Here is a 10544-nt window from a genome sequence, read left to right as displayed (position 1 = left end):
GGAGCCTTTCTTATTCAAAGCAGCCCCACAAAAGACTTCCAGTGAGCCTTGCCACATCCCCATCTGACTTGAGGCCATTCATCAGCCTTCTGAGCCTATCAATGACATGTCCCCATCAGGGCTCCTATAAAATCAGACCCTTTCCCATGAAACATCAGCAAACATTTTGACGGGTCTGGCTTTCCCCCCGCTGGATTTCTGGAGTCTCTACCCCCCCCCCCCCCCACCCCCACCACCTCCCCTCACCACCAACACCACCCCTCTCTCAGCAGAGCCCAGAGCCTCACCATCTCCTGCCACGGATAGGCAGTGGTCACGGAGACACGGAGCTAGACAAGTGGAAGCCAACTGAGGAGGGGGAGACGTGCACAGAGCCATTTTCTTGGAGGAGCCAGTGTGCCGTTGATGGGAAGAGGATGCATTGTGGGCTGCTGGAGGAGCCTGATATGGATTCCACAGGTTGGTCATCCTGTCCTGCAACACTGCAGACTTGCCTTATCAGGATGCATGGGGAACCACTTTCTGTTGTGGATCACTATAGCCACTGGGCCCCTGGGAATTTGTGACTTTCTCTACAGCCAGTTTAGAGCCATGTGTTACATTTTAGTTTCTTTAAGATGTCAACAAAAGAGGCATTGTGGTTTTGTGCCATTAACTCATGACAAATATATACCAACAAAAAGCAGATTTTAGGGATGGTTTGATTATGGAATGACATTAGGCCATTTATTTTGTGCCTAAACGTTGATTTAGGAGCATGAATGAAATGTCAACTATTAGACTACATTCAGCAAATTACAGCAGGATTCCTAAAAGTTTTCAATCTCTTTGGGAAAAAAATATCTTCCAAGCCTTCGAGGCGCGTGTAGCCTGTGATGCACCTGCTTCTTGTAAACAACTTCTGGGGGAAATAAGCGGCCAGTCGCCCGCAGCAGGATAAAGTCGTACGGCATGACCCAAGAAGCAGCCTAAAGTAAATTCGATGTAATATCAAAAACGAAATATTTATGGTAAACGTATTGTATCGCAAAAGTAACAGAAATAGCCTTCTTCTGAAAAGTGGGCTCTTAAAATGTTCAAATAAGGCGATTATAAGAAACAGCCATAATATGCAGATGTAGGCTATAATTAGTTAGAATGAATGTTGCGGCTTTAGCTATGCGTTTTTCTAATTGTGCTCTTAATCTAACGTCATACTTCATTTTATTCGACACATTTATTTACTTTACTGTATAATCGTCGGGGAGTTTTCCCCCTGCTGTTTATGGTAATTCGCTGTCTGGTGGGGAGTTGGTTAACATGAAAGAGTGTGCCTATAAAATTATCAGAGATCCGTTTAGCCCGTTGATCGAATTTAATCCAATTATTTAGAGCTCTACCTTATCTGTGCTCATGGCAAATGATTCAATTACTACCCAGGGACCAGTGCTACAATGGAGAATTATTTTCACCTCAGTGGACTAACTTCATCAATGATTGGGGAAACATTTTAAAGTATCAGCTAGTCTAATGCACAACACATTTAAATAAGTTACACGTCAGCCTAATAATGTACTGGTATTAATTGTAATGATTGATCTAAAATAATACTTGATGAGGGTGATATTAGTATAAATAATTATGATGATGACAATAATGATTATTTTTGTTTATTCATTTGATAATTCCGTTCAACTTTATGGACCTGATGACAGCACGTGTTCTCTGGTCAACCTGTGGGTTGTAAACAGTGTTAGGCAGCCTAATCATACTGTTCTGTTCTTACAATTAAAAACGAATGCCTGGCCTAAGGCTATAGAATAGGAGGGCTTTGCAAAGATCAAAGATAAATTAGGCATAGCCTACACGTTTGCTTTTATTCATGATAAAGCATTCTAGCTCATTTCTTAGGCTATTTATTGTAACAGCGCGTGCCACTCATCAACCAAATGTTCATTTATCCTTATAGTTCGGAGTCTCTAACTTTTCTATTTCCATGACCTCTTCTCTAACCCCTTCTGATGGGATGGAACAGGTTGCCTTGCCAACAGTCAAACCTGGCAACTGCTACTATGGTGATTGTTGTCATGCGGGCAACAGGATCTACAGGACTACGAGAAATATTAGAAGTGTTTCTGTCCCAAGAAAGGACACCAGTTGAGCTATTTCTAAGTAGAAATTAGAATGGGACAAAGGCCTCTGTGTCGCGAGGCTGCTCCAGCAATGAGCGCGGGCTCAATTGGGCAAGTGTGCGCGCTTGTAGTCCCCTCAAGAACAATGAATGATTCCTGCAGTGTTGGTGAAAACATTTCACATAGAAGCACAGCTGCGCTAGGCCCGAACAATAGATTGTAGTCGAATTGCTCTGTCACATTAGGTGACCAAATGAGTGTGTGTAGGCAGTGATATGCAACTGGTTGTGCACTGTTTAGACGTGAGCTAGACTGAGTCTATGGTCTTTTTTTGCATCTGGCAAAATGTGTCTTAAAATGAAGTTATAAAAAGGCCACCTGTTGCAGCTGCAGCTTTAAGCAAAGTCAACTTTTGATAAACAAACCTGATTGTTAGATTGTGATTTATTTAGATTACTTTTTTTGTGAACCACATCTTAAAATAGGCCCTATATTGATTAGGGCCAATAGAGTAGGCTAACCAAATATTGGACAAATCTGACCACCCAATTGGTGCCACATTTTGATGGGCCATAGCGCAAATTAATAAAGAATTAAACCTCATGTGGGCTACAGAAAGAAACCTAAAATTGTACATTTCTGTAGGCTTTTCCCTGATCTGTGGGCCATCTTGCCTTTTTCTAGAGAGCTGGATTGAAAGATGCCTCAACGAGAACGAGAGCAAGCGGTATTCCAGTCACACGTCCCTGGGGAATACGTCCAATGACGAAAGTAAGCAGTGACTGTATAACGCTTTAATGTTGCATTTATTACTCCAACGCATAAAGTCATGGATAAATATCTCTTGAAATAATCTATTGTCATGTGGCTAAATTAAAGAGTGCTATTGATTAAATTGATATTTGCTATAAAAAGGTGCGCAATAATAAGATGCGCAAAATATGGCAAAAGTCAGTGCACTTGTAGGATTGGAATTTGTTCAAATAAAGCACACAACTTTATTCACAAAACGTGTCAATAACAAATGTCCGTGATAATCCACTGATTATCATAATCATAATATTGTTGTAGAGTAGAATAGTTGGATAAAGAGAGAAAGTATCACTTTTTTAGTTTTAGTGTACTGCATCAAGCATCAACCTTTTGGCTGGCCCTGTTCAGTTTAGATTACATTTTTTAATTTTTATTCACAGCAACTGGTTATTTATTAACATTTTATATTGCGCTGGCTAGGTACTTAATTGAAGAGGTGTGATGGTTGAAAATAGCTGACACATTCCTTTTTTGTCTGTGAAAGATGAGGAGAAGGAAAACAACAGGGCATCTAAACCACATTCAACACCAGCTACTCTACAATGGTAAGTGATCGTATATTCACCTCTCTCCTCACCTGTTTATTTCATTATGTACTTTTTGGTGAAAGTATGGAACTTGGTCCAACAAAATCCAATCAGATTTGCATAATGTTGCGTTGTCCTAAAGCTGTAATTCTAGAGATGTAATGCTAATTCAATGTTCTCTACGCATGAACTATTCTGCACATTTATTTTGTATTATGTGATGCATTTGCAATGTAGCTTTTTGTTTGTTGATCAAATTAACAAGTGCATTTCCCTATTTTGTTCTTATATTGTTTGCAAAAATATGTTTGAGGATTCTTTGTATACAGTCTTCTCATGTAGTGGCCTATAAAATGTAATCATGTAAAGATGAAGGACATAATTGTAACATCAAACAGCACCTTTTAAGAAGCGAACTATCAACTTACCAGCTTTAGTGAGCATTGTAAGGGTGCTTACAGTTTACATTTACAATATGACATGGAAGCCGCTGTTGGGCTGGAAGGATGGTTTAATTAGTATAATGGCTTTTTCACAAAAATATAAATATTTTCATGCATTCATAGGACCTGTGTAGTTGCACCTTTTATGATCAGAAGGGAATAATATGCATTAGACACAATTAAAACAGTAAGCTGGCTATGCCAAGACATTCTTCTTCGTTTAATTATTTGTTGTCTGTATCTGATATTTCATTCCTTCTGGTGAAAACACAATGGTGAAAACACTTGATCGGTCTGTTTGTTGGAGATGTCATTTTTTTGAAGGGTGGTGAATATGTGTTTATCAGTCATTTTCATGCCACTGTAGTTGAATCGGGTTGGTTTGTGTAGTGTTCAATCAATCAATCAAATGTATGTATAAAGCCCTTTTTACTTCAGCAAATGTCACAAGGTGCTATACAGAAACCCAGCCTAAAACCTCAAACAGCAAGCAATGCAGATGTAGAAGCGCGGTGGCTAGGAAAAACTCCCTAGAAAGGCGGGAACCTAGGAAGAAACCTAGAGAGGAACCAGGTTCTGAGAGGTGGCCAGTCCTCTTCTTGCTGTGCCAGATGGAGATTATAAGAGTACATGGCCAATAAGGCCAGATCGTTCTTCAAGATGTTTAAACGTTCATAGTGTTGTTGTCATACACATAGATTCCTATTTAGATAGATATACCTGGTCTATGGGAATATAGAGGAGCGTTGTAAATCCCCAGGGATTACACACAGTCATTCACATTTCAACAGCAGTGAGGGAACTTCCCATTTTCATCACACTCCTCAAATGGTCCTTTTTGTTTTGGTTTATTGCTTGAGGGAGGTGTTCATGAGTCAATATATTGAGGATTCTTGTGAAATGTTCTTATTTAACGCTGCTCTGTAATAAGACAGATAAAATAATAGTTGTTGCTTTATTTTGCACTTAAAATACAGGTGTACATAGCCTCTTGATACTTATGAGTAATAGCAGACATCACAGTTCATTTTATGTTCATGAGATGTTCAAAATAAAGTTATTTATCATCCTGAATTGTATTACATGTATGCTACTAAGAGTGATTGATCACAACCGATACATTTTTTATAGCACTTTGAAGCTCTTCATGCATGTTGTAATGCTTAGTTTTGTTAAGTATTTATGTTATACAGTAGAGTATTTATGCTATACAGTAGAGATATTATGCTATACAGTAGAGATATTATGCTGTACAGTGGAGATATTATGGTATACAGTAGAGTATTTATGCTATACAGTAGAGTATTTATGCTATGCAGTAGAGTATTTATGCTATACAGTGGAGATATAAGGGTATACAGTAGAGTATTTATGCTATACAGTGGAGATATTATGTTATACAGTAGAGTATTTATGCTATACAGTAGAGTATTTATGCTATACAGTGGAGATATTATGTTATACAGTAGAGTATTTATGCTATACAGTGGAGATATTATGTTATACAGTAGAGTATTTATGTTATACAGTGGAAATATTATGTTATACAGTAGAGTATTTATGCTATACAGTGGAGATATTATGTTATACAGTAGAGTATTTATGCTATACAGTAGAGTATTTATGCTATACAGTGGAAATATTATGTTATACAGTAGAGTATTTATGCTATACAGTAGAGTATTTATGCTATACAGTGGAAATATTATGTTATACAGTAGAGTATTTATGCTATACAGTAGAGTATTTATGCTATACAGTAGAGATATTATGCTTTGAAATGATGGTTGTAATTCCGTCTTTCCCAGATGTTAAAAAATAAATCCACATGTAATTTCGCAAAGTAGCTCCTTATTTAGGTTTGATTATTCATCTAATATGGTCCACTAGAAAATAACCTGTCCTTAACTGAATAGATACAGGAGTAAACTGGGTAACACTTTATTTGGATGCCGGTAGATACGGTAGATGCCAGACTAAAGATGTCTTTGAGGTCGGTAAGAAGTCCATGTTATTCGATGGGGATTGACTGACAGGTCTGCTTTTCACCTACAGGCTGGAGGAGAACTATGAGATTGCAGAAGGGGTTTGTATACCCCGCAGTGCTCTCTACATGCACTACCTGGACTTCTGTGAGAAGCACGACACACAGCCTGTCAACGCCGCCAGCTTTGGGAAGGTAGGACACAGCACTCTACCCCGTCACTGACCACTTTAACAGGAAACTTAGGAGGCCTGCTTGGTTTAGCCCAAACTAATGTTGTGAACAATACTTCACAGAAAGAGAAAGTGAAATAGTCCCATTGGTGCAGTAGGCTATACCTGCGTAGGAAGGTTACCATTTTTCAGAACTATCTTCTTCATCGACAATAGTAAAACATGAAGGGGGAAATAAATAGCATTGAACAAGTATGCTTACTGATTGTGTATGTAAATCAGTCTCATGGCTTGTTACGATATATTTGCAAAGTAATATCGACATGTACAGTCCCTTTGGGAAGTATTCAGACCCCTTGACTTTTTCCATATTTTGTTACATTACAGCCTTATTCTAAAATAGATTAAATAAATACAAATCCTCAGCAATCTACACAAAATATCCCATAATGACAAAACAAAAACACGTTTTTTAGACATTTTTGCTAATTTATTAAAAATTTCAGACCCTTTGCTATGAGACGGAAAATTGAGCTCAGGTGCATCCTGTTTCCATTGATCATCCTTGAGATGTTTCTACAACTTGATTGGAGTCCACCTGTGCTAAATTCAATTGATTGGACATGATTTGGAAAGGCAGACACCTGTCTATATAAGGTCCCACAGTTGACAGTGCATGTCAGAGCAAATACCAAGCCATGAGGTCGAAGGAATTGTCTGTAGAGCTCCGAGACAGGATTGTGTCGAGGCACAGATCTGGGGAAGGGTACCAAAAAATGTCTGCAACATTGAAGGTCCCCAAGAACACAGTGGCCTCCATCATTCTTAAATGGAAGAAGTTTGGAAATACCAAGAATCTTCCTAGAGCTGGCCACCTGGCCAAACGGAGCAATCGGGGAAGAAGGGCCTTGGTCAGGGAGGTGACCAAGAACCCGATGGTCACTCTGACAGAGCTCCAGAGTTCCTCTGTGGAGATGGCAAAACATTCCAGAAGGACAGCCATCTCTGCAGCACCACCAATCAGGCCTTTATGGTAGAGTGGCCAGACGGAAGCCATGCCTCAGTAAAAGGCACATGACAGCCAACTTGGAGTTTGCCAAAAGGCCCCTATAGACTCTCAGAACATGAGAAACAAGATTATCTGGTCTGATGAAACCAAGATTGAACTCTTTGGCCTGAATGCCAAGCATCACATCTGGAGGAAACCTTCCAACAGGACAACGACCCTAAGCACACAGCCAAGACAACACAGGAGTGGCTTCAGGACAAGTCTCCGAATGTCCTTGAGTGGCCCTGCCAGAGCCCGGATCAAACTCGATCAAACATCTCTGGAGAGATCTGAAAATAGCTGTGCAGCAACAATCCCCATCCACCCTGACAGAGCTTGAGAGGATCTGCAGAGAAGAATGGGAGAAACAACCCAAATACATGTGTGCCAAGCTTGTAGCGTCATAACCAAGAAGACTCGAGGCTGTAATCGCTGCCAAAGGTGCTTCAACAAAGTACTGAGTAAAGGGTCTGAATACTTATGTAAATGTAATATGTTTTCTGTTTTCTGTTTTTTTCATATATATAATTTAGCAACAATTTCTTAAAACCTGTTTTTGCTTTGTCATTATGAGGTAATGTGTGTAGATGTTGAGGGGGTAAAAAAACGATTTAATGAATTTTAGAATAACAACCTAACCTAACAAAATGTGGAAAAAGTCAAGGGGTCTGAATACTTTCCGAAAGTACTGTAGTTATTGAGAGCCAACTGAACAGCCCACTGATGGTTCCTCTGAAAACCGCTGGACTGATTACACAGCTAGAGTAAACATGCTCGCCTCTGTTCCTGAAACCCAGAGAAGCCCGTCTACCCAGCCACCCCGAACACCCGGACCCTGACCCCCAGCCCCATCCTCATCCCACTCCCCCACCCCACCCCACACCTCCCCAGCTCCTGTCAGAGGATATTGAAAAAGAGAAGGGGCCTGGATTAATGTGTAATTAAAGGAAATCTGGAAGGGTGAGATGTTGCGGAATGTTAGATCAGTGGCTGGAGCAGTGTGGGGTGTCCTTTAGGAAGGCTTCATTGATTCGGGACAAAAAAACGAGCAAGGGCCTGGGCTGCCTCCCTGTCTGCTCATTTATCAAGCGGGGCCTGACAGAAACTTCACAGCTTGGCCTCTTTTTTCATCCCGCACAATGGAAAGCTCCACTGTTTGCTAAAGTTTCTGCACCGGGAGCTGAACCAAGGAGCCAATCTCATGGACAAAAAGAAAGAGGGGGAGGGGAGAGATTTTGTTGAGGTTTTTAATATATAAAAAATAATACCCCTGAACATGTAAAAAAAATGTATGGTTCTCAAAGCCTTTTTCTCCAATACAGACCTCCCTGGGGTTAAGGCTCTGGGAACTTCACAGCTCTTCCCATCCAGAACAGACCTCATTAAACAGATACTAACCCAAAACATTTGAGCTACTTTCACTTGATTCATTGATATGTTCAATATAGATTTTCCTGTCATTCTTTGAGCTGTACAAGAATATTGATAATTCTGGATGGGGTAGTTACTTCAGCCGCTAGCTGAGGAAATTGTGGACTTTTTTCTCGGGTTGTCCTTTTAGTGTATCTCTTCCTTTACATCTACAGTATGATATCCTGTCAAGAGTGATAATGCATTTTTAATAGGTGCTTTACATGGGGGATATACACATCAAAAAGCATGAAGAACCTCACAGAGGAAAAATAATTGATACACTTCTAATTCTCTGATTCTAACAGATTATTAGACAACAGTTTCCACAACTAACCACAAGAAGACTGGGGACCAGGGGACAGTCAAAGTAAGTCAACGTTGTTTTCTACTTTTCTGATCAAAATTCCTCAATGCATAAGCTGTCATGTCCTTCTTTGTGCGCATTGGTTTCAGGACTTTTTTCATTAATTCAAGAGAAATGCCATTGTTTTGTATGATGAAAGTTAAAAGCTCAGCCTTTCAACGAAAAAATACTCAGTATCGGAGAATGATAGTTGGATGGAGATAGTGAAGAGTGAGAGCCTGCTTTTAAGGATTCTTCAAGCCAGTACTCTTCACTATTTGAGGATGCAACCCCTCAAAATCCTATGATGACATGCCATACCCTCACACCCCGATTAAGGCTCTTTAGTGGAAATGTTGGTCAAATAAATCCACAGCAAGAAAAGATGACTGTGAAAACTTTATTTTCCATTTTTACACGTCTCTAACAACTATTCCCTAAAGGTACCACTACTATGGCATCGCTGTGAAGGAGAGTTCCCAGTACTACGATGTGATGTACTCCAAGAAGGGGGCAGCGTGGGTGAACGAGACGGGCAAAAAGGAGGTCACCAAGCAGACAGTGGCGTATTCACCACGCTCCAAACTGGGGACGCTCCTGCCAGACTTTCCAAATGTCAAAGACCTAAATCTGCCCACCAGTCTGTCAGAAGAGAAGGTAAGCAGGACTCTAAAACGTCCCACAACCCCCTCCTCTTTCGTCCAGCCAACCTATCGTCCCTCTCGCACCCTCTGGCTCTCTCCTTTTATCTGACCCGGACCTTCACTGAGTCTGGGTTAAGAGAAGAAGGACCTTGAGGATTTATATGTTTCTGGCTTCTCACTAACTCTTAATCTTGTGGGGAGATAATAAGATCCAGTGCGGGACAAAGGACAAGCTCTAGCTGTCCTGCTTTTAAAAGAGGGGGTCATCATTTTCAATGGTTTATGAGTTGCTGATCTCTAAAGCCGGTTTTATGTAACATAGTTTTGGTGTGGGACCTGTTGCAGGTATTTATCGCTGCTGAGGCTTTTGGAAGGGATTTATTGTCTTGTTTTTTGTATCAATCCCTTTGTGTATTATATCACTTGAAAACACTAGCTTCCGTATAAATATTGTAGTTGAATCTAGTTCCCTGATTAGAATACATCCTAACTGGAGCAGCATCCTGGTCATTCACTAAGAAAGTCACTAAGAAACAGTATGTCCCTTTGATAAGTAGCAGTGTGTTACAGACTTGGACCACGTTATTGCCATGCATTTAGAGTACATTAAGAAAGCATTCAAACCTTTTGACTTTTTCCACATTTTGTTACGTTACAGACTTTTCTAAAATGGATTAAATCATTTCCCCCCTCAATCTACACAATCTAAATACCTCATAATGACAAAGCAAAAACAGGTTTTTAGAAATGTTTGCAAATGTATATTTAAATAAAATAAAAATGAAATCACATTTACATAAGTATTCAGACCCTTTACTCAGTACTTTGTTGAAGCACTTTTGGCAGTGATTACAGCCTTGAGTCTTCTTGGGTATGACGCTACAGGCTTGGCACACCTGTATTTGGGGAGTTTCCTCCACTCTTTTGTACAGATTCAAATTTAGACAACATTTTTAAAAGAAATACCTTATTTACATAAGTATTCAGACCCTTTACCATGTGTCTCGAAATTGAGCTCAGGTGCATCCTGTTTCTATTGATCATC

At 39.9% G+C, this 10544-nt stretch overlaps 1 protein-coding gene across 1 annotated transcript in view; it reads left to right on the top strand.

The window, feature by feature from the left end:
* Window positions 1-241: 241 nt before the first annotated feature.
* Window positions 242-10544, top strand: part of LOC115152183 (transcription factor RFX4-like) — a 35313-nt gene continuing 25010 nt past the window's right edge. Inside the window, exons 1-6 of the mRNA XM_029696765.1 lie at window positions 242-459; window positions 2796-2882; window positions 3409-3469; window positions 5950-6073; window positions 8818-8879; window positions 9299-9512. Coding sequence (XP_029552625.1) covers window positions 417-459; window positions 2796-2882; window positions 3409-3469; window positions 5950-6073; window positions 8818-8879; window positions 9299-9512 — 591 coding nt within the window. The 5' untranslated portion in view covers window positions 242-416. The remainder of the gene's footprint in view (window positions 460-2795; window positions 2883-3408; window positions 3470-5949; window positions 6074-8817; window positions 8880-9298; window positions 9513-10544) is intronic.

Source organism: Salmo trutta, chromosome 17, assembly GCF_901001165.1.
Source record: "Salmo trutta chromosome 17, fSalTru1.1, whole genome shotgun sequence".
Lineage (NCBI taxonomy): Eukaryota > Metazoa > Chordata > Actinopteri > Salmoniformes > Salmonidae > Salmo > Salmo trutta.
The sequence above is the reverse complement of the archived record's forward strand: the minus strand, read 5'-3'. Positions and strand labels throughout refer to the sequence as shown.